This window comes from Acyrthosiphon pisum, chromosome X (genome assembly GCF_005508785.2).
Source record: "Acyrthosiphon pisum isolate AL4f chromosome X, pea_aphid_22Mar2018_4r6ur, whole genome shotgun sequence".
Taxonomy (NCBI): Eukaryota; Metazoa; Arthropoda; class Insecta; order Hemiptera; family Aphididae; genus Acyrthosiphon; species Acyrthosiphon pisum.
Genome location: NC_042493.1, coordinates 47381473 through 47405237, shown reverse-complemented (window position 1 = coordinate 47405237; position 23765 = coordinate 47381473). Strand labels below are relative to the sequence as shown.

At 29.8% G+C, this 23765-nt stretch overlaps 1 protein-coding gene across 9 annotated transcripts in view; it reads left to right on the top strand.

The window, feature by feature from the left end:
- Positions 1 to 23765, top strand: part of LOC100169487 (MAP kinase-activating death domain protein) — a 42540-nt gene that overhangs the window by 12083 nt on the left and 6692 nt on the right. For 4 of the 9 annotated variants that reach the window (XM_003247794.4, XM_016808368.2, XM_029486740.1 and 1 more), the window contains exons 5-31: positions 369 to 462; positions 662 to 813; positions 889 to 1033; positions 1628 to 1789; positions 1885 to 2016; positions 2109 to 2179; positions 2245 to 2377; positions 2448 to 2650; positions 3354 to 3805; positions 3888 to 4010; positions 4101 to 4309; positions 6719 to 6895; positions 7026 to 7466; positions 11575 to 11809; positions 11913 to 12008; positions 12086 to 12225; positions 12298 to 12456; positions 12569 to 12748; positions 15157 to 15289; positions 16128 to 16294; positions 17282 to 17458; positions 17692 to 17842; positions 17953 to 18082; positions 18160 to 18376; positions 19178 to 19450; positions 20115 to 20294; positions 22553 to 22561. In XM_003247794.4, coding sequence (XP_003247842.1) covers positions 369 to 462; positions 662 to 813; positions 889 to 1033; positions 1628 to 1789; positions 1885 to 2016; positions 2109 to 2179; positions 2245 to 2377; positions 2448 to 2650; positions 3354 to 3805; positions 3888 to 4010; positions 4101 to 4309; positions 6719 to 6895; positions 7026 to 7466; positions 11575 to 11809; positions 11913 to 12008; positions 12086 to 12225; positions 12298 to 12456; positions 12569 to 12748; positions 15157 to 15289; positions 16128 to 16294; positions 17282 to 17458; positions 17692 to 17842; positions 17953 to 18082; positions 18160 to 18376; positions 19178 to 19450; positions 20115 to 20294; positions 22553 to 22561 — 4741 coding nt within the window. Of the gene's footprint in view, positions 1 to 368; positions 463 to 661; positions 814 to 888; positions 1034 to 1627; positions 1790 to 1884; positions 2017 to 2108; positions 2180 to 2244; positions 2378 to 2447; positions 2651 to 3353; positions 3806 to 3887; positions 4011 to 4100; positions 4310 to 6718; positions 6896 to 7025; positions 7467 to 11574; positions 11810 to 11912; positions 12009 to 12085; positions 12226 to 12297; positions 12457 to 12568; positions 12749 to 15156; positions 15290 to 16127; positions 16295 to 17281; positions 17459 to 17691; positions 17843 to 17952; positions 18083 to 18159; positions 18377 to 19177; positions 19455 to 20114; positions 20295 to 22552; positions 22562 to 23765 lie in introns of all 9 variants that reach the window. The other 5 variants (XM_008189740.3, XM_016808370.2, XM_029486757.1 and 2 more) reach the window with 4 other exon arrangements.

Sequence of the window (23765 nt, the reverse complement as noted above, 5' to 3'; positions counted from 1 at the left end):
TTTTTTATTTTGCCACCAAAAAGATGTGTCAGTATTGAATCATTCAATTTTTAGATAATTTTAAAAATAACATAGCCATTTTTAATTTAAGTTAAAACATATGCAATTAATCACCGAAGTCAAAATCAAGACTGCTTTATTTCGATTTTTGGCGTTCTAGCGCTAAATAAAAACTCATTTTTGGGTGATATGTTGAGTGAAAAACCACAATATTTAGTGTTGTGACTTGTGGCAGTTCATAATTTGTGGTATTCCAGCCGTATTATGAAAAGATAATATTTTTTTCTTGGCAATTATAATAAAACAACTAATTTAATATCTTAAAACAAATATTTTGATCCTAAAATATGTATTATTTTTTTTAATAGTCATTCTACAACATCTTTTGGTAAATCAATGTCTCAAGATCATCCCACAGATCAATCAAGCGATAAGGTTACAAAAAATCTTTCATCACAGCCCGTAAGTGTTCAATTGTTGATTTTATTTTAAATTAAAGTACTTGAAGTTTTGAACATATAGTATATTTTTATTTATAGTCAAAAAATTGATAATATTTATCTATTTTTCTAAAAAAAATGTTCATATAACTTAAAGTATATAAATGTTAATACAGTTGCCATACCCATAAGAAATTTTAAAATTTTGTTGTATATTTCAGGAATCTCAAGATTTATATTCTCTTACATCGTTGTGTCTTCTTTCTCATCATCCTTTATTTTCAAGTTTTCGTACATGTTTGTTTTATTTAAAAAGCCTTATCGATTCTTGCAATAAAAAAATTAATCGTAGCAGAAAAGAAGGACATAAAAGGTACCTACATAATAACACTTAACGAATGTCCAATTTTCTATTTTATAATGAACGGTTAAATGATTTTGTTTATAGAAAAGAATGTATATGGAGTTTATTGACTGGATTTTTAACTCAAGCAAATTCTCCAAGAATTATACAATTTATCAAAGAACTTGAAATGTGGATATTGCGTTTGCTCAGCACTCCAGTTCCTGTTCCAGGGAAGACGAAACTGGAAGTAAGATAAAATGGATAAGAACAAATCTGTACAACTATCATACGGATTTTTAACTGAATAAATAAAAAAATAATATTTTGCAATTTAATGTTGAAATAAACTACAAATATTTTTAGGTTATTATCTACTGGTTAGGTCAATCGTGGTTTCATTAATTACTATTTATAAGTTAATAATTATTACTTTATTAGTCTTCGGTCTGTGTAAAATTTAAATATTTTTGGTCAACGGAGCTTATCTACAAGTACCTGTCATCATACATACATTGTAACATTCCCGGAATAAATACTGTATAATTTAAAATGTATTTTAATTTTATACCACCATTATTTTATAATATTTTTCCTAAATTTATAAATAACTGATTCATATAGGAATTATAACATTCAATTAGTTTAGGATTTAACCCCTTTACACGTACAAAACATAATCTGCAAAAACTTTTATTTTTTTATTTTTTATTTGGTTTTATATTTGTCTTATATAATTATATCTAAGACAATTAATTGATCTATGTTGATCCATTTACACTTTAATTGGTTTAGGAAAAATATATATTTATGTCTGTAATTGTTGTAATTTATATTCGTATAGGTTTATTTGTTTTCACAAAACGAGCGGCAGCTACCACTATCCTTCGCGTTACCCGACCACACGAGATTTTCACTGATTGATTTCCCTTTACATTTACCATTAGAGTTGTTGGGAGTAGATACGTGCCTCTACGTATTAACTATCATATTATTAGAAAGTAAAGTGAGTGAATACATTATATTTTACTTAATATGTATATTATCTAAAATCGTTAATTCGACTACCGTGTATTTTACTAATGTTGCTATGAACTTTAGGTCGTCTTCCAATCAAAGGATTATAATGCTCTCACTATGTCCGTAATGGCTTTAGTGGCCCTTATGTATCCCTTGCAATATATGTTTACTGTTATACCATTGCTGCCTACAAGTCTACCAAAATCGGAAATGGTATAAAAATAAAAAAAAAGCCTCAATATTCCATATAATATGCATTTGTATAATAAATTGTATGATTAAATCTCCGTTTGTGTAACTTTCAGCTATTCGAGAGTCCCGTGCCTTATGTGGTTGGAGTTCCATCCAGTTTTTTTTTAACAAAAAGAGATTTCCGGTTAGTTCGGTATAATCTATTAACGAACGTGTTGACATCACAATAAACAATCTTTTGTGTTTCAGATTTCCGAAAGACGTTTGGATAGTAGATTTGGATTCTAATAAAATAACACCGCCAATAGTTGTTAATCGAGAAGATGCTATACCACAGTTACCCAAGTCTGAATCTTTAACTTTGAAAAATAATTTGAAATCTGTAATTATCATAAAAACAAATAAAATTGTGAATATAACAATTCATTCTTATTTAATTTGTATTAAAATAGGCTTTAAATGGACTTTCGCGAATAAATATTAACAGTAAAGCAACAAGTAGTTTTCCGGAAAATGAAGTTATGTCAACAACGAGACCTCCAATGGAATTTTCGAGTACAGGAGAAGACATCTCAAAAAGAAAAATGGAAAACTTTCAATCAAGAAGTAATGCCATAAACACTGACAACAGTATAAATCGAGGAAACGAAATAAGGTAATAATAATATTTATTCATTTGAGTGAATTTTGATTTTTGTTGTCTAAGCTGCAGACATGCTTATAAGAGCAGCTGCTATCAAAATCAATTCTTTAATAATTATATTATACTCTTATATTATACTGAATATTTTTAAAGTTTTTATTTTCATAATCAAAAACATTTACTTTGAAAATCACATTTTCTAAATAGATCCTTTCGTACAGGTTGTCTACACTTTCTGTCAATAACATTATTTTCTAATTAAGTCTTTTCAGATCAGATTTTTGATGTGATTAAAGTAATGTAATGGTCACATTTGTTAATACTTTTTATTCAACAGCTGTACAATGTTAGCAAACAAATAATTTAAAATTGTTCTAATATGTTGATTTAATAATTTCTTAGTAAAACCAGACTTATAAATTGGTAATCTTAAAAAAATGTTAAGTATACGCCAATATATTATTTGTAGGTAGGTAGGTAACTACACCAAAAAGAAACACTAATTGTTTGTAATACATCCATTGGCCAATATTGTCCATAATAACGACCTTTGCCAATTTTTCAATAATTAAAATATCATTGGAGTAAATATTAGGTACTTTTTGGTATTGTTTGTCGTTAATGTCGTATCCATTGCACTTCCTATGTATTTTTTCTTCGATCCAATTAATATTTAATACCTACTAAAGTCTTAAACACTGCACTTTTTTTTTAGAAGACAAACGTCGACGAATTCAGCGTACAACACAGTGGATATTGATTCGGTGGATATTGCAATCAGGGTGGCCATGGTTCGTTTCTTTTTGTCCGGCGACGTATTGGCCAACCTAACAGAACATTCACGAACTCTGAGGCTCTACCCTAGACCTGTGGTATTTTTTCAAATCAATTCTTTTCTGAAGAGCAGGCCAAACCCGTCGCTTTTCACATGTCAACTGTCTCGAACACAAGCAGTTGATTATTTCGCCGAATGGGCATTGACACCGAACAACGTGGTCTTCCAACGGATTCAAACCGGCGTAAACGACCCATCTATGATTGGCGATAAGCTTAAATGGTTTGCGAATACCTTAGAGCCTGTTGTATTTACCGTTTGGCAAGAAAATTGTTCGATTCAAAATATAATGAAAGTCAATGTAAATTCAAACCGACCCTCTTTGACATTAGGTAATAGTATTACTGACACATATATACGTAGATAATTTATAATATATAAGAGACAAATATTACTCATTTCGTATTCACATAGCTGATGGGAGTCGTCGGTCCGACAGTGACGGTAGCGATAGTAGTAGCAGTGAAGACGAGAGATTAGCAAATTATCGCGAAGATTTCAAAGTCAATGTTACTAGTGAAAAAATTCTGAAAATAGGTATTTATTATTACAATTCATAAATATTATATCCCTAATATAATACTCCCTTAACTTTATACGAATAACAAAAATTGTATATTTATTTAGAAAGTCCAAGACTCAATATAGGACCAATCGTACAAGGAGTGCACTCTGCTTATGAACCTCCAATAACTTTACAATTCCCAATGGCGTCAGATGATAGCCCAGATGAGGATGGGACCATAGAATCAATCGGCAGTAAATCTATCGGATCCTCGCCGTCCAGTAGCCACAGTGACATGAGCTCGCCTATGTTTAAACCCGAATCCATAATAGTTTGTATTTTTAGTTAAACTATTACATTCCTAATACTATAAACAAGTGCTTGAACATAACTATAAAAAACAACATTTTTAAGAATCAATCATTTATAATTTAATCGATATTCTTGAGTATCATATCTAAAAAATAATTAACCTGTAATCTGTATAAATTCACATAATAATCTAGGCTAGAATTACTCAGTAAAGTTACCTACAATTTAAGTAGACAGATATTGTAATAAATAACACTTCACTGTATATATAATATCATATTCTGTAGGTGTTTTAATATTTTATACAAGCTTATTAATGAATATTTATAATTAATTAACTTACCTACCTACTCATCATTACTGAGTTACATTTTTATTATTTTCCTAATTAACACAAATTCTTGAAGTTTTCAAAATTCCGACTTTTTTCATTTCAATTATCATACTTACTTGATTAAAAATCAAGAAAGTAAAAGCAGCAGCACATCAATTAAGAGTGGCGATTTGAGCACATAAATGAGAGCAAGGGATTTAAGCAAGTAAATAATTTATTGAGATTGCATTGTTGATGCATAGTTTATTGTAAAAAATGTATTTCGATTCACAAAATGTAACTTACTTATAAAAAGTATTCCGTAGAAAAAAAATGTAATTATTTTATATTTAATTACCTACTGTTTATAGTCATTTTATTTCAATTTCTTATTCAACAATTATTTATATTTATAGATAATTTGAATGTTAATACTTTTGTAATATTACACAATACAAACATTAACTATAACAAAATCACCAATTATATACAAAATGCATACCTACCTAGTTTCTCAAAATTGGTTATCTAAAAAAAAATCACCTACCTATATCATCTATACCCACCTACCCATGACCGGTGTCAACGGTGGCGCTTCATTTTCATCAGGAAGTATTAATTCAGGAAAATATTATTCAGGAAGGATAAAAATTGAATTTTTTTTGAAAGGACGCTTATTCCAGTTTATTAATCATAAAAGGACGTTCCTGGAAAATGAACGTTTTGTCCAATATCATTTTCTTAAAACTTAAAAATATACTTGATACATTTTAAAAAGGTAATTTTTGATATCAGAACCTATTATATTTTATCTATTTTTAAATGGTGGATATAACATATTATCTAAATATTTTAAAAATTAGAGAAACAAAAAAAGAGCTATCCTGAAAAATAAGAAAATAGGAAAAGGTTCGCTTTGAATAATCTTGTTGGGGAATTTTATAATTTTAATATATTTTATATTCTTATAAGAATACTTTCAAGTACTTTCGAGTAATGTGCATTTAATTAGTTCAAGTATAATATTGACATATTCTGTACTAAACCATGTATATATATATAGAGTATACTCTATACATATTTGTGAATTCTGTTGCGGGACATTAAACTAGACTATTGGATCATCAATCTTCTACTAAAAGATTTCTAAATGTGTATAGGTACCTATAGGGTACTGAGTAATTTAAGTAAGTGATAGAGTGTACCCAGTTTTCGCGTACACGTATATATATGAAAACAATGGTTTCAATAAAAATATTTGTAATATCAAAATATACTTTTTGATTTGTATTTAAACATTTTTTGTTGACACCCGACACACCCCGAACTACCTGCACTTACGTAAAGGCGTTGCATTTTTATTAGCCCTGGGCGTAAAATTTCCTAGATCTGACACTGCACCTACTTACCATTATTGGGGTGATCTTAAAAACAAAAACTCGAGGTATTTATTTATTCAGATACATTCTTAGAGCATTATTAAGACCTAGGTTTCTTGTTTATTAGTCAAATAATCTGTAACTATATTGGTTTGCCCTTAATTTTTAATTTGATTTGAAAACTGCCTCAAGTAACCTCAAGATGGTCGGGTGTTACTTCACTGATTAAAATTGTTTTGTTAGGTATGTTATTAATCTGTTATTATAGTTTTTAGAATGTCACAATTAAAAAAAAAATGGAATATTTCCTAATAATTGGTAGTTATTGAAATAAAATAGTAAAAGCAATTTCAACATAATATATATATATATATGTATAGCTAGTAAACTTTGTATTTTCTTGACCTACGTATAATGTTCAATCTTCCTATGACAATGCAACTAATAAAATAATTATAGCGTTGTCAAAAGTATACAACTTCACAAGCTATAGAATATCACGTTTGTTGAAATTTAATGTTTATGAATATGCTCAACTTGTCATGCTTAAATAGTCAAATTACATACGTAGAATACATATTATAATTTTATCATAATTTATTCTAATGACTTAATGTTTCATACCTTTATAAACTCGTCCTCCTTTTCACAACTAAACAATACATTCTAAATCAAGCACATTTTATAAAACAAGTAGTAAATATAAATATCCACAAATATTTTTATCAAATTGTAGGATATCGTTAGATGTAGCCAATTGCAACAATCACCTTCACAGTTGACTGCAACTACTACGGGTAACAAACTTCTTCTAAGCAGACATAGCACAGGTGGTAGTGATTCTGCTTTAAACCATGTAGTTGTAGCACAAAAACAAAATAGTAATTTTAGACCTACATCGCAAACATCCACAGTAAGTTGATACTAAAACCGTATACTTAACATTATATTATTAAATAAATTGTACAGAGATTTATTAAATAACAATATTAGTATTAATTAAAACAACATTTTAATTTCCGGATATTGTTTTTATATTTTAGTCATCTGAGTTCTATCAAACGTTACCGGCAGCCACAGAAAAAAAACAAAATATTATATCTAGTCCACCCTCATCAAGAAAGGGAAGTTTAAGTAGCTTACACCAACAGTTGACAAGACAATCCAGTCAAAACAATTCAATATTGGAACATTTTGCTTTTCAAGCAAAAGAACTTGTTAGAGAAACAGCCAGGCAAAGTAGTCAAGAAGGAGCTGGAGGAATACTAGCACATGTAGCAGACAAACTGACCACTCAAGCAAAAAAAGCTGCAGGCGAAGCCACCAAATCTGTACATGAAGCTAGTAAAAGTGCATTTGAAGCCAGTAAAACAGCGGCTGGTGTCAGCAAAAATACTTTTGATGATTTAACATATGTTGGAAAAAGTACAATCGGTGACCTCACAAAAAGTGCAAAACAAGTAGCGTCCAAAAAAGGATTTAAGGTAGGAGCTATATTTGTTTAGTTCTTATTGACCATTAAGTACCTATCTATACCTACTTATATTATTTATTAATCTTTCAATTCAATAGCATTGTTTGATTATGCATAGACCTATAAAGAAACGGACTAATAACAGAGAGAACTGTCTAGGGGCAAACATTGTTTAAAAAAATATAGCATATAACTTATGTACCATTAATAGCAAGAGAGTTAGAGAGAGAGAGAGAGTAGTTCAACCACGATGATAACAATATTTTTAGAAAAAATAGCATACACCTTAGGTAGTCAGGTTCCTTCATATTACATGGGTATTGACAATATATTTCTAGCAATTTTGTCACTTGGCAACCTAAAATAGGGTATGGGGGACGCGCAGATTATATATATAATAAGTCTGTGGTGCTATCAGACACATTTAAGTCTACATCAACGTAATTCTTAATGTTATAATCATTTTGACACATTCACTTGTAGACTGTAGTTATATGAGACAGGCTGACGCAATTATATTATTATATTGTTTATACTTGTAAAATACCTATTAAAAATTATATTAACTTTTTGAGTTCTACTCTGAAAATATTTAGTATACATAATATAGGTACTAATATAAATAAATATTACTTAGTAATACTACAGTATACTATACCCCTGTGGAAGGGGGTTAGAATACTTCCACGACTCCTCAGCCTGTCGTAAAAGGCGACAAATGAGGTTGCGTCAGGTCGACAGCTGGTGTAAAATTTTTGTCAAATCTGTATGAGAGGTCCAACAAATTGTGTAGGCATGTTTTCCCATCTCGGATGTGCGTGGGGAAAACAAGTGAGAAGAAATGTAATAGTTGGGTGTGTAGATAGTCTAAGAGATGGGGTGACCAGTACCAGCCGGACAACGGGTGCGGTAGCCGTTTCATCAGTCACATGTGCGGGTCTATCCAAAAGCGGTGTAGGGAAAGCATCACAAATTTCGGAAGTAGATCCATGCCTGAGTATGAAGAATAGGTTTGAAGTGAGATATGGTACGTGGAATTTAGGAACACTGACAGGTAGATCCAGAGAATTAGCCGAAGTTCTGAGGAGGAAAAATGTAAATGTCTATTGAGTGCAAGAAACAAAGTGGAAGGGAGATAAAGCAAGGGAGATTGGTGAAGAGTACAAAATATTTTATTCAGAAAAAATAAATATAAGGAATGGTGTAGGAATAATATTAGATAAGAACATGAAAGGAAAAGTAGTAGAGGTTTTCGGGATAAGTGATGGAGTAATTGTAGTGAAAGTGATGGTGGAAGAAAAGGTATGGAATATAGTTAGTGCATATGCTCCACAAATAGGATCTGAGGAAAGTCAGAAAGAAGAGTTATGGAGGGAGATGGATGAAGTAATACAGAGAATACCAGGAGCGGAGGAGATTGTGATTGGTGTTGATATGAATGGTCATGTAGGCTGTGATAGAACTGGCTACGATAGAGTACATGGAGAGTATGGATTTGGTATCAAAAATTATGCAGGAGGGAAAGTACTTGATTTCGCTACAGCGTATGATTTGGCCATTGTGAACACATATTTTAGAAAGAGAGAAGGACATTATGTTACCAAATAAAAGTGGAAGGAATAAGTCTCAAATAGATTATTTTATGGTGAGAAGAAGTAATGCGAAACAGTATAAGGATTGCAAAGAAATTCCAGGAGAAAGTGTAAAAACACAGCATAGACTTATGGTTATGGAGATTTGGTGCATCAAAAAGAGAGCGACCAGAAGGGAAAAAGTAAATAAGGAAGCAAGATTTAGATGGTGAGAATAAAAAGTATTTAAACAGAAGATGAGAGAGATTGGTATAGTGAATGTAGAAGGGAGTATAAACGAAGTGTGGGAAAGTGTTTCAAATAATATTAGAAGTGTGGCTAAGGAAGTATTAGGTGAAAACAGAGGTAAAATGGCAGAAGATAAACAAACATGGTGGTGGGAAAAGGAAGTGCAAGCCATAATTCAAAGAAAAAATCCCAGTTTAAAGTTTGGCAAAAATCTAGGAAGAGAGAGGATTGGGTTGAGTACAAAAATGTATGTAAGACAGCAAAAAAATCAGTAAGTAAAGCAAAATTAGATAAATATGATGAGTTATATGAGAGATTAGGAACAAGATAAGGGGAAATTAAAGTGTACAGGCTAGCTAAGAGTAGAGAAAATAAACCAAAGATGTACTATAGTGCGTTTCATTGTAACTGCGACTCGATGCTAACGCGCCTCGTGGTGTTTTTTCATTAGGGCTTCTAAAAATAGCGTGTAAAGTTGCGCGGAAAATTTAAAATTGATAACGAATATTTTACACATTTTTTCGATCCTAGTTTGAAAACCCCTGGTTTGAGACAAAACCGCCACGAAGTGCGTTAGCGTCGAGTCGCAGTTATAATGAAACGCACTATAAATGTAAGGTGCATAAAAGACGAAGATAAAAAGGTGTTAACACATGACAATGAGATAACGAATAGATGGAAAAAGTATTTAAAAAAATTGTTAAATGAGAAATTTTCGAGGGAGGGAATAGATCAATGCGAATTAAACTTAAGTATGGTCAATTTAATAAGAGAAGAAGAAGTGTGAAGGGTGGTTAGAAAAATTAAAAATAGAAAAGCAGTAGGTCCAGATGGAATACCAGTAGAACCTTGGAAAGTGTTAGGGAGATTAGGAGTAGACTGGTTGAAGAGATTCTTCAACAGGTTATTAGTCGGTGGAAAAATTTCAGACTCTTGGAGAAAGAGTTATGTGATACCAATTTTCAAAGAAAAAGGAGATGTACAGGAATGTGGAAGCTATAGAGGAATAAAACTTATGAATCACACTATGAAGATTTGGGAAAAGGTTATTTAAGGATTAGAGGTGAGACATCAGTTTCAAAGAATCAGTTTAGTTTTATGCCCGGCAAGTCGACAATGGAGCCGATATTTTGTGTAAGACAAGTGATGGAAAATTATATAGAGAAAAAAAGGAAGTTATAAATGATTTTTATTGATCAAGAGAATGCCTACAACAAAGTTCCTAGAGAAATTTTGAAATGGGCATTGATGAAGAAAGGTTTGCCTAAGGCGTATGTAAATATAATTGAGGCATGCATGAAAGAGCGAACACAAGGGTTAAAAGCCTTGTGGGCGAAACTGAGGATTTTAGGATTGGAGTTGGTGTGCATCAAGGTTCAGCACTGAGTCCTTACTTGTTTTCTTTAATAATAGACAAAATTACAAAAAGTACACAAAGTGAGGTACCATGGTGCTGTTTGCGCATGATGTAGTGTTGGTTGGAGAGAGTGTGAACTATGGACTGGAAGAATGGAGGGAAGTACTAGAAAGTAATGGGTTGAAAATGAGTAGATGTAAAACTGTATGTAAGTAAAACTCAGAATAGGCATGTAGTGAATATGGTGGGCGAGGTAGTGGATTAATTTGATAGTTTCAAGTACCTAGGATCCGTATTACAAAAGGATGGTGGTTTTGACGAAGATATTATGCATAGGATTAAGTGTGGATGGATGAAGTGGTGAGAAGCATCAGGTGTTTTATGCGATAGAAGAATCCCAATCAGGTTAAAAGGTAAATTTTATAAGACAGTAGTAGGCCGGCGATGATGTATGGATCGGGATGTTGGGCTCAACAGTGGTGAGAAAAATGGGTGTTGTGGAGATGAGAATGTTAAGGTGGATAATTGGGGTGACGAGAGAGGACAGAGTAAGAAATGAGCAAATAAGAGGTAGTATAGGAGTGGCTTCAATAGTTGACAAAATGCGTGATGGCTAGGACATGTTTTAAGAAGAGAAAAAACTGAGGCAGTTTCAGTGACGAAGAACATGAGTATGGATGGAAAAAGAGATGATTTGAAGTTATAGAGTGCGATATGAGAATGACTGGTGTTAGTGAGGAGGATGCTACGGATCGTAGTAAGTGGAAATTGAGGACCAGGGTGGCCGACCTCAAACAGTTGGGAGAGAAGGCGAAGGGAAAAAAGAAGAAGACTATATTATACTACACTTATATTTATATGTATCTTTATAATATGAACAATTTGCGTATTATATTGTATATCTATTTGTATAGATTTAAAAATTTATATTTATTTTATAGGTTGGATTATTGGGTGAATCCACGTCTTTAAGCTTACAGCAACTGAGTTTTGATGATGAAATAAATGACAACAGTCCGCCAACCAATCCAATTTCAACCGGTTCTGTTTCTGAGGTTAGAAAGTCCTCAGTAACATCGATGGGAACTGGTGCCACAAAAGATTTTTTTTCAAATATATCAAATGATATAAATGGATTGGCAAATCAAACAACGAGCATGTTTACAGATTTATTTGGTAAGCATTTGCAGAAAAAATATATACATTTTTTCAGTTACACGGAAAATACTAAATAGTAAATATGGATGTCTACATTATGAGATTTAATATTATGTATTAGGTGGTAATAAACAACAAAAAAATAGTAAATCGTCGCTCACGTTGCCAGTGACTAAGACTAAAGAACGTACAGCCGTTGGACCTTTTCCGACAAAAGGTAAATATTTTTTTTTTTTTCTGTATAGCATAAGTAAAAATTAATATATTTATATTTAATATCAAATTTTTTTTCAGCCGGGCGTAACGATTTAGTTGAAAAATCTAATTTGATTCGTCACTCAAATCCAAGAAAACTAAGTGAAACATCAAAAATACCGAACAAAAAATCAGTAAAACCTAATAGTCACGTGGACAATGAAACATTTCTAAAGGATGTATGATGCACCGACCAATAGTTTTTAATTGATAAATAAATGTATAAACTAATTGATTGTTGTAAATCTTAGGTGACAAAACAGATTCTTGATGGAGATGGAATAGGTTGGCTGAAACTCAGTAGATTTAAAAAATTAATGGAAGAAGAGGGATACCGGAATTTAGTAGTCAGTAAACTTAACCGGACATTGGATAATAAAATTAGTCCAAGTGATCACATTGATGACGTGGTAATAATTCACAACATTTTGTTATAAATTATTTCATTGGTATAATTTAATTCAATAAAATAAATTTCCATTTTATTATTATGGTGTTAAAATTGCATTTTCTTCCCTTCAGTATATAAATAGATTTGTTTGGAAAGGAATGCTTAAAGCCTTACTAGCAATTATCCATGGATTAGAAGTATCTTTTGGCAATCAATGTGGAGGTGGTTTAGCATCTGCGTTCCAAGTATTAGAAATAGCTCATACTCATTATTGGGCTAAAGACATATCCATGAGTGGTTTCGAATCTCAAGTAAATATTCACATTTTGTATTTTTATATTACATTGAACGATAGATTAATTATTAGTTTTAAACAGATATTTATGTTAACATAAATTGCAATGAAATACATTTAAATAAGTGTTGGATATTATTAGAAAATATATACTCTAATCCAAAACATTAAATTGCAATTACATATAGGTAGGTACATACAATTTAAAAATGAAGATATTAATTAAATATTAAAGAAATTATTTTTTGAGTGGTTAGGTAAAAATATTATCTATATTTTCAAGTGATAGGCATTAAAAAAAAAACAATTCTAAGCAATGTTTCTACTACTAACATCGTTAACACTTACAATAACATTATACGTGTAGTTGTATAATCTCTATCTCTCTCTAGTGATCACACATTTTTTTAGATATACCTCTTTTTATACATTTTCTAGTGAAATATTTATCTCACTATTCTAAAGTGACACAGATTTTGCTTTCTCGTATTATTTTTATTACGGATGTTAAATGTTTTACCCATTTGCCAGGCAAAAGTGAAGGAGGCTGCACAACGGTCTGACAAATGAAATGTTTGTTACGTGTAGGTGGATACGAATGATACGAGTAATACAATAGGTATAGATAGGTTGTTTTATTTACGACATGCATCAATTGTGATAACGCCAAATTAAAAAAAAAATTAAATACTTAATACATATTTAGTTTTGATTTAACATAATATAAAAAAAAGCGGATAAGTGAATGTCGCTCTGCTATACAGATACTAAAACGAATTACCGGTAGGTACTGCCAGGTAATGATAATTATTACGGCTGAAAAGCGGAAGATGTGTTATTTGTGTTACAAAATTGATTCTCAAGAAATAATTAAGAAATTAAGATCTAAGAGTTCATTGATGGGTAAAATGTTAGTTTTAAAATTTAAAATTTAAAACCTTAAATTAATTAATGTTTTTTTAAAAATAATTGTAGAATTATATTCAACATAATATACTTTATTTAAAGTGCAAAAAGTAATACAAAAATTAGTACTGGCTTAAAAATATGGTGAAGTTAATAAATTCTAATCGATCATAAACAAAATAGCATATAGTAACCAAATAATTGTATGAAATACAGTTACATAACTATTTAATAATTAAAGCAAACCAACGACACAAAAGCAAACAAATGGAGAATAAATCTTACAAGTGCGATGTATGTGACAAGTCGTTTTCTGTAAGCGACAGTTTAACGAAACATAACATGTACGCACACACACTGGTGAAAAACCGTACGCGTGCGATGTATGCGACAAGTCGTTTTCTGTAAGCGACCAATTGACGAAACATCGACGCACACACACTGGTGAAAAACCGTACGCGTGCGATGTATGCGACAAGTCGTTTTCTGTAAGCAACAATTTGACAAAACATCGACGCACACACACTGGTGAAAAACCATACGTGTGTGATGTATGCGACAAGTCGTTCTCTCAAAGTGGTCATTTTACAACACATCGACGCACACACACTGGTGAAAAACCATACGCGTGTGGTATATGCGACAAGTCATTCTCTATAAGTAGTAATTTGATGGTACACAACCTGACGCACATGGCAAACTGATAGGATTGATCAAATTATCCAAAGGCCATATTAAAATAGGATAAATCATGTTAACATATCAATATGTAGCACTGTTAAAGTGTTCAATTTTGTGATATAAATTGTTGTTTCTTGTTAATAAATGTCTAATAATTTGTCATATGCATAAAAAATATTAAATTTGGTTATCTACTCTCGGTCATTAAAACCACTGAATGGATTTGAATGTGGGTTTTCACTAGGTAATGGACAGAGCTTGGTTATCCGGCAAAGTTTTAAGTATACTTCTATAGACCCAACTCCTATCTCCTGAAAATTGAGTAATGAAGTAGAATACGCCCATGACGCAATTTGTTTGGATTTTGTAGCGACTTTAGCAGTCTTCAGAACCATTCACTTCACACCATATCCACTTGACCGTGTTAAAAATATATTTGTTTATTTGACTCTGGGTAAAGGTACACATAAACCAATTTGATCATAAAGTTATTACACTTGAGCCAAAGTCCAAAATACACCATCGCTATATATCCAATGCAAATATATCCTCAAGGCAATTGAGGTAAACCAACGCCCAATTATCCTGGAACAGATTACCTTACACTTATTAAACCAAATTACTCTTAGTGCCGTATTTTATATTTGTTAATATTTACTTGAGCAAAGTTGAGTAGTACAGCTAGTATATATAACTACAGGTATATAAAGAAATTTAATTGGAGTTTGTTGCCTATTTTATTCTTTCACTAAATGGTTTATTAAATATACCTAACTTATAGAATTTCAAGATCAATTATGTATCCATCTATTTTATTGTTATTTTTAATACATATAGATGTCCAGTCCATATAGTAGCCGTGAAAATGTACAATCACCATTGCAAAGTCCAAGTATTGCTGGTTCACCAATGTCGAGTGTTTATCAAACATCTAGGAAATCTTCTCAAACCAGTACATCTGGATTATCTGGTAAAATTCCAATATATTATTATGTGTAATTATGAAAAACATATTATTATAGTATAATATATTATACAACTATACAAGGTGATTCTTTTAAACCTAGAATATAAGGGAAATTGGACAGATAGGTTTTAAGCTTACTAATTGACACAGCTCTAGCACCTGCGTTCTCTCATCAACCGAGCACACTGCCACTCTGACCAGCGTCGATTGTTCGGGTCAGAATGTCAGATATTGACTGCCCGCTGGGGTACCCACCATGGAGACCGCATGAATGGTTTGGGGAGGGGGAGAGAGTATGACATTGCCCTTGCGTTCTCTTCTCAGTCATACACACTGCCACTTTGGCCGAAGAGACATGATAATATGTCTATGGAGGCTATCGAATTAAATAATATGATGAGATCGCGGTAGCTCACTGATACGCGTCCGGCTGTCCGGCGTATATCTCGCGGGTTCAATCCCTTGCCGTGCGTTTTTTTTCATTTAATTCTCGATATCTCTCCCAAGACCGGCCACAGCACTTGTGACCGTGTCATAATACCTGTCAAATTAACCAAAATATTATAAAATAGATTATTACTGTTAAATTTTAAGTTTGGATTGTAGGTACTAAATCTACAAATTCCTACCTAGACAAAACGACGACGTGTACGTCTTGCAAAAACAAACGTTGTACACAAAAAAAAAAATTCCAAAACCCGGTAATATGTATTTATTGAGAAAATTCGAGTGTACCTTTAAAAGAATCACATTGTATATGATATATACTCACTTGTACATACTTCTCTCAATTTTAATAATTTTAAACTAAATCATTATACTATTTACTATTGTTGATTAGAATGTAAAAATAGTGGAGCTGGAAAATTTGCGCACGAATTTTCATTAGTTGACGACGGCGAAGAATCAACTTCTAATCCTTCTTTAAATGAAACGTTCAATGATTTAATGAATATCGAAAACAATAAACAAGAACAAATTTCAACAAATCCTTTTTTGGAAAATGAAGTAATAATATATTTAAATGTATTGTATATTGTATAGGTAACACTTAACCATGGTAAATGTTGTCTATGATTTCAATAACTTTTTGCTTATATATAAGAATGTATATGATTTATAAATATAAATGAAAATCTACTATCAAAAAGATCTTACAACCAAGTGTTGTATCATCACGTAAGGAAATTATAGGTATTATAAGGAAATGTAGGAGATTAATTAAACTATTTTGGTAATTAGGTACCTATCTACTTTTAATTAATATTTTATAGAAATAAAAATAATTTTTAATCATAATTATTTGCGTACCTAATTATTATTAAAATTACTTTTGAACAATTTAATTAAATACTAAAATTAAAAACTTCTGGCAAAAAACAAATAGGTATTAATATTCAAAATTTTTTATAGTTAGATTATAAAATGTTGTAAATACTCGTGCAAACAAATTACTTGATTTTATAAATAATTATTAAAAAAAAGTTTTGAAAGTTGAAAAAATGTCTAGGAAATGTTGACGCAGAATATAAAAAAGTAGTAAATAAATAAATAAGTGTAATAAATATATTTAATAGCTGCATAAATAACTGCGTGAAGATTCTAAATGCGGCTCTAAGTATGTTAGAAACGTTGAGAGTTTGTACTAGGCTATTTTGAAGTCGATAATAACATAGTGTTCGTATAAGGTTTATTGGATAATTTGTGTTCAATTTATGATAATTAAGAGCAATTATAGTCATCGCGGACATTTTGAATATAAACGCATTTTAATAATATATACCTCAAAATAATACTGTACCTACCTATAACTTATTACAAATTTAGATTTGTACATTTCTAAATTAAAAAAATTAAACACTGGGATACCAAATCAATATGAATAGGTACGTAGGTATTTTGAATTTTATATAGTGAATCGTTATTGATGGTCAAATAATTGTAACCAAAGACTTTTAGAGTGTACCTAAAAATAACACATACTCAATTATTTAGGGAGAATTGTCATCCATTGGGCCGATAGTAGTATCAGATGAATCCAGTTGTAACAGTAGTACAGTTCTAGTCAACAATCCATCGTTTTATTTGAAACGGATGACAAGTAATAACAGCAGAAACAATGCATCATTCTTTCGAAGTGCTGTATCAGACAGCGAACTTGATAATACGGGAGTAAGTACTTATAATTAAAATTGCTACTCAAAAGTTTTATAATAAAATATACAACACTTTATCCTAAATATTTTCAGTGAATTAGAAACATATATAAAATTATAGTACCTACCTACCACTTTTTATTAAAACAAGTACTTAACAATTCAAAATAAACCTAACAAAACCTAAATTATTTTAAACTTTACTTAATTGAAATTAAATTATAGAAAACGAACTATTTCCCATTATAGCTTTTCAAGACAACTAATAAAAATCGCACTCAAAGTATTTGGTCCAGTAAATCATCACTAAGCGCTGGGTTTCGATACCATGGAGGTAATTTGTTGAATACTGCATCTGGGTCACCTAGTCCAGAATCGGGACGCACTTATTTATTTGAAGGTATTTATTATTAAACACTAAAAATACATTTAAATAATATATAATGGTTATAAAATACAATTATGGTTATAAATTGTAACACTAACAAGTGCCATAATTATGTTACAAAGGTATATTGGGAAAAGAACGGAGTACAATTTGGAATCAATTAAAATTTTGGGAAGATGTATTTATTGATGCTGTCAGTCAAGAGAGAGACATGATAGGCATGGATCAAGGACCAGTAGAGATGATGGAAAGGTCTGTAAAAAAAATTATTATTTGATTACATAGGTATATTTTTGAATTGTTTATGTGTTCTAATAACTGTCTTATAGGTATAAAAATCTAAACCAAAGTGAACGAAAACGCCTAGAATATGATGAAGATAAGCTCCTGTCCATAATGATATATAATTTAATAGCATTTATGATCATGGTAAACGTTCCCAAGGAAAGTATCATGAAAATTGTTAGAACTCTAGTCGGGAAAAGTAGAGTGACAAATTGTTACGCTACTGAAATAACGAGCCTCATGTCTCAACTATCCAATTTGGTAAGTTCCAACTTCCAACATGCTTAATTGTTCATCTGATATGCGCGTACATACCATATAAATTCTTCAATTTAGGCACACTAAATAACTTGAGAACATATCTAGTTAAGATCTATTTTTAAAAAAATTCTTACTCTAAATAACATTAAATATTTTTTAATTAATTAATTATTTAAATGTAAAGATTAGGTAAGATATTAAATGATTTATGGCTAAAATGTAATAGATTGAAGGTGTATAGATATTTATATTTTTTGAAATTTAATTAACTTTAAAAATATTATTCGCGGGAAACTTTTACAACATGTTTTTACATTTTAAACACTCGATGACATTTTAAAATGTAATGTTCTGGACAAAAGTTAATTTAATCTACTTTATTATTAATAGTAAAATAAATTACTTAAATAGCAATAATATCGTAAAATACATATATAATAGTAAAATATTATATTATAGAAAAAAAAGATCATATACCTAATAGTAATATAAGCTTCCAGACCGTTTTCGATCAGGTTCGTTTTTTGTAAGCAATGATTTATCATTGAATTCAAATTTAACACGTCCATTACAGTGACCCACTCAACACCTACCGTATACCTATAAGTATATTTATAACAGAGCTGTCAACTTTCCCAACTTTTTGTGTATTTAAATTAAAAAAACACTAAACATTAATATAAAATTATTACAGCTGATTAAATATTTTTACAACATACAACAGCACTATAGTATATTTTGGGTTTAGTTTATCATTTAATTAATGTTAAAATACAACTATCTATTTGGTGTATTATATAGAATGGAAATGACGTTGACTTGAAGCCATCAAATTCGAGACAGGCACATAGGCAAAGTTTTGCTGTGCACTGTGGTGATTCTACTGGGGAATTGTTGTTCCTAGAAGTTAGAGATGACGGACTAGTTCTGAGATCGGTTAGCGGAGTGATTGTCAGTAGATGGTGGTATGAACGCATTGTAAACATGACTTACAGCCCTAGAAGTAAAATATTTTGTCTTTGGAGAACCGCCAATGGTGGACAACTTCAACTGAACAAATATTATACAAAAAAAGTAAGTGGTAATCACAGTAGGTACCAACCTACTTCATATCCAGTGACATAATCAACTTAAATGTCGTCTGCAGAGTCGAGCATTTTTATTCAAGTATCGTCCTTAAGGTACAATTTGGGAGGAGGGACTTGGGTGTGCTTAATATATACCTATACTAGCACCCTTATCATGTTTTCATATTGAGATTATAGTACCTACTACATAATTTTTTACCTAATAAAATACTAACATATAAATATATTAATTTACATAGGTTTGTAATGTTTACTTTTTCAAAAATACATTAATTGTTTTAAGTATGTCGCCATTTTTATGGATCTAAATTAGAACCATAAAAATGAGAACAAGAAAACCATTGGCTTAGGTAGTATATTCAGTGAAGTGCAAACGTTTTTTTCTACATCATCTACGAAAAATTAAAACATTGATTAGAGCAGCATTTCTTAAACTTTTAAAGGCCTAAAGTTATTAAAAAGATCTACCCTATATCCTTATAGGGTTTCGTCTTTAAGCAATGCAATAGTTATGAATTTAATAGTGCAATTAAAAATGAATTTAAAGTACATGATGAACTATAAAACCCTTTTATACATTACCTAAAACTTTTTTTTAAGAAACATTGAATAATTAAGTATTTTTTAATTCTAAATGTTACGCTATACAGTGCAAAGATTTGTATGCTCGCATCAAGCATTCCATGGAAAAAGCTGCAGAGAGAGGACAAGGTATCATTCCCGGAGTTGAATTAGGAGGCGAGTTTCCTGTTAAGGACATGGCAACTGGGGAAGGTGGTATACTTCAAGTATGCATGGAAGGTGTTGGTTTATTATTCGCTGATAGCAAGGTAAGTAATAAATAAAGTGCATGTCACAGCAACAATGATATATATTACTATTATGCGTTTCATTGTTATTACTATTACTATTATTATTAAAATTATTGTTATTGTTGTTGCTGTTGTTATTATTATTATTATTATTATTATTATTATTATTATTATTATTGTTAATACAATATTATTATTATTATTATTATTATTATTATTATTATTATTATTATTATTATTATTATTATTATTATCATTATTATTATTATTATTATTATTATTATTATTACAATATTACTATTAATATTATTATTTAAAAATTATGATTAATTTTTATATATTATCTTATCATTATTATTTTTAATTATTATTAATGACATTATTTATTTTTTATTTATTTTTTATGTTTATTTTTTTATTATTATTTTTATTGGTAGTATTTTGTTTAAACCATCCCTACTCAGTTAATTTGTGGTTAAAAGAAAAAAAAGTTTGCCACCACATCATAGATATATATGTATATATAATATCTTTTCATGTAACTTAATAAGTAATGACTATAGTAAATGGAATAATGGGATAATAAAAGGATGCCTTATGCCTACCCATAACAATAAAAATATTACATGAAATATGGAATTCCATCAATAACAATCATTAAAACATTTCTTATCATCTTGTACTTAAATTCTCATAGTTTTATAATTACAATAACTAAATATCAAACATTAGGTAGGTATACCTAATACCTACCTATAATATGACTATACATTACCTATATCAGATATCCCAATGAATATTTTAATGATGATAAAATATTGTTTTACTTTTAATACCTAGCAGGTTAATTTACTACCTTCCTTATAAATCTTTCTTATAATTTTTTACTCTATAGAATTTTCAAAAAGTTATATCAATGTAAATATACATATTATATATTATATATATATATCTATATCACTTTTTATACTCCGTTAATTTAATCTAAAAAAAAACTTTTTTTCTTTTAACTATATTATGGTTACTAAACTTACATACAAAGAAAGCTGTTAATTACGACTTACTACTACAAATTTATATATTTTTAAGGACCTCTCAAAACTTTCTTAAAACATTATTGTTGTGTTGATTTTAAAACATTAATACAATAAATACGTAAATGAAGCTGCAATACATTTATGTATAATATAATATAGTATCTATCTACATTCGAATTATCCCACTTTAAATTCGGGTCGTTGGTATAAATTAATTACACTTAATACATGATGTATACACGATCAAATAAAAAGTACCTAGTACCTACCTATACTATCATATCATTGTCGTGAATAGGCGTGTATATTTTCTTAAAGCTTTCTATTGACGCGATTTTTACAGAAAATTAGGCATGCGATACTTTATATCTTTTCTGATCTATATATTTTTTTTATATATATTTACATAATATATATTTTATTTTGTGTGATTGTATATATATATATATATACAGTGTGTCCTAGAAATACAGAACCATTCAAAATATCTCTTTAACAAGTGAATATATTTTATTTATACGTTTTATACCAACAAATTTGGGAGGAAAACTATACTAATTTACAACAGATGGTTTTATTTATATTTTTTTATCCCAAATTTGTTTGGATTAAATAATTAATATGAGTGATATTTTGAATGGATCATGATCATTATTTCTGAGATGTATTGTATAAGTATATTCAATATTCAATATTTTTGGATATTTATATTTACATTTTTTTTTTTAACAATTCAGAATGTTCAATACGCTTTATAATTTATTTATTTATTGTTATTTTTATTCTCAAAGTTTTATTAATAACACCACGCTCGTTAAACTATTATACTTCACACGTGTTTTAACGCTCATTTATATCTACATATTTATAAAAATATATAGATATATGAATACATAATATATAGATATATGAATACATACCTATATATATATATCAATAAATGTATACAACGGTATGATCATTTATTGTTATCGCCTTGAATTAAATTGAATGTTTTATTTCAGTCAGAAAAACACGTTGTGTTGTTGTTATTCCTCCTGTTAACTGCAAAGTTTAAGAAACTTTTGAGATGGTCCTCGGTCAGGTCGATAATATAATGATTATCGAAACACGATATTATATAATAATATTAATTATTCGTGTTATACATAATGTTTAGTTGTGTTTTGTTGATTTTCAATTGTCCTTTTTTTTTTTTTTATGAAATGTCATAACGCGATGGATTGTTGTCTCGTTCAGGACTTTGAGGTACCTATATTAGCAACATTTACGTTAAAAAAAGTACGGTTTTGTCATTGGTAATAGATATTATAATATAGTTTTGATTTCCTGTTTGCTATAAATCAACCACTCTAGTGCATATTACGTATATACGATTGGACTGTAAAATATTTCGTTTATTTATTTATTTTTCTTTTATTACCTATATATATATATATATATATATATATATATTATGCAGACGAGTAGCGTCACTGTTTTTTTTTTCTATTATTATTGTTTTACAAATTACTGTTCCTCAATCGTTCTACCCTACACACACACTAAAAGTGAATAATATAATATAATAATGATGCATTTATTTAGGAGTTTCTACAACGGGGAGCATGGCTGTAATTGCACAAAATGTTATACAAAAATTATATTTATATACATATTACATAAATACATCTATATGCATATAACATACCTATTATGTATTCATATACATATACCTACTTACTTTATAAATGCCTATCTATCTATATATATGTGTGTATATGTAGGTATATGACGTGTTAGTGTTAGTATTAGTGTGTGTGTGTGTGTGTGTGTGTGTGTGTGTGTGTGTGTGTGTGTGTGTGTGTGTGTGTGTGTGTGTGTGTGTGTGTGTGTGTGTGTGTGTGTGTGTGTGTGCGTGCGTGTGTGTGTGCGTGTGCGTGTGTGTGCGCGCGTGTTCGTATGGGTCTGTATAGCATGTCATTGAAAATTAAGTCACTCGATAAGGTATATTTCAGTTAAAATATTTAACGAAAAAAATTAATTTACCTAATATATGTTTATGCATTACTTTATAACAGTTTAGTTTTTCAGTACCTACCTAATATACATATATATATATATATATAACATAGATATATCTGACGCATGTATGTTTACATGTACCTACCTATGTAGTACGTATATATAAATATGTATATACATTTATTTATATATATGTGTATCATTCATCAACGTGTATTGATAATGACTATGTGTAACGATTACCTATATAATTATTTACAGTAACTGCCTGGCCATCTCACTAGTTGACTTAAGCTTTGAATTTTGATGTTTGTGCTTTTGTCCGACATATTACATTTCATTATTTTTAACAAAAAAAAATATATATCAAAACAATGTCCAACCATATATAATATGTTTTAAGTATTATCACTGTTCTGTGTTTAACTATAGACTTATTACCGTAAGT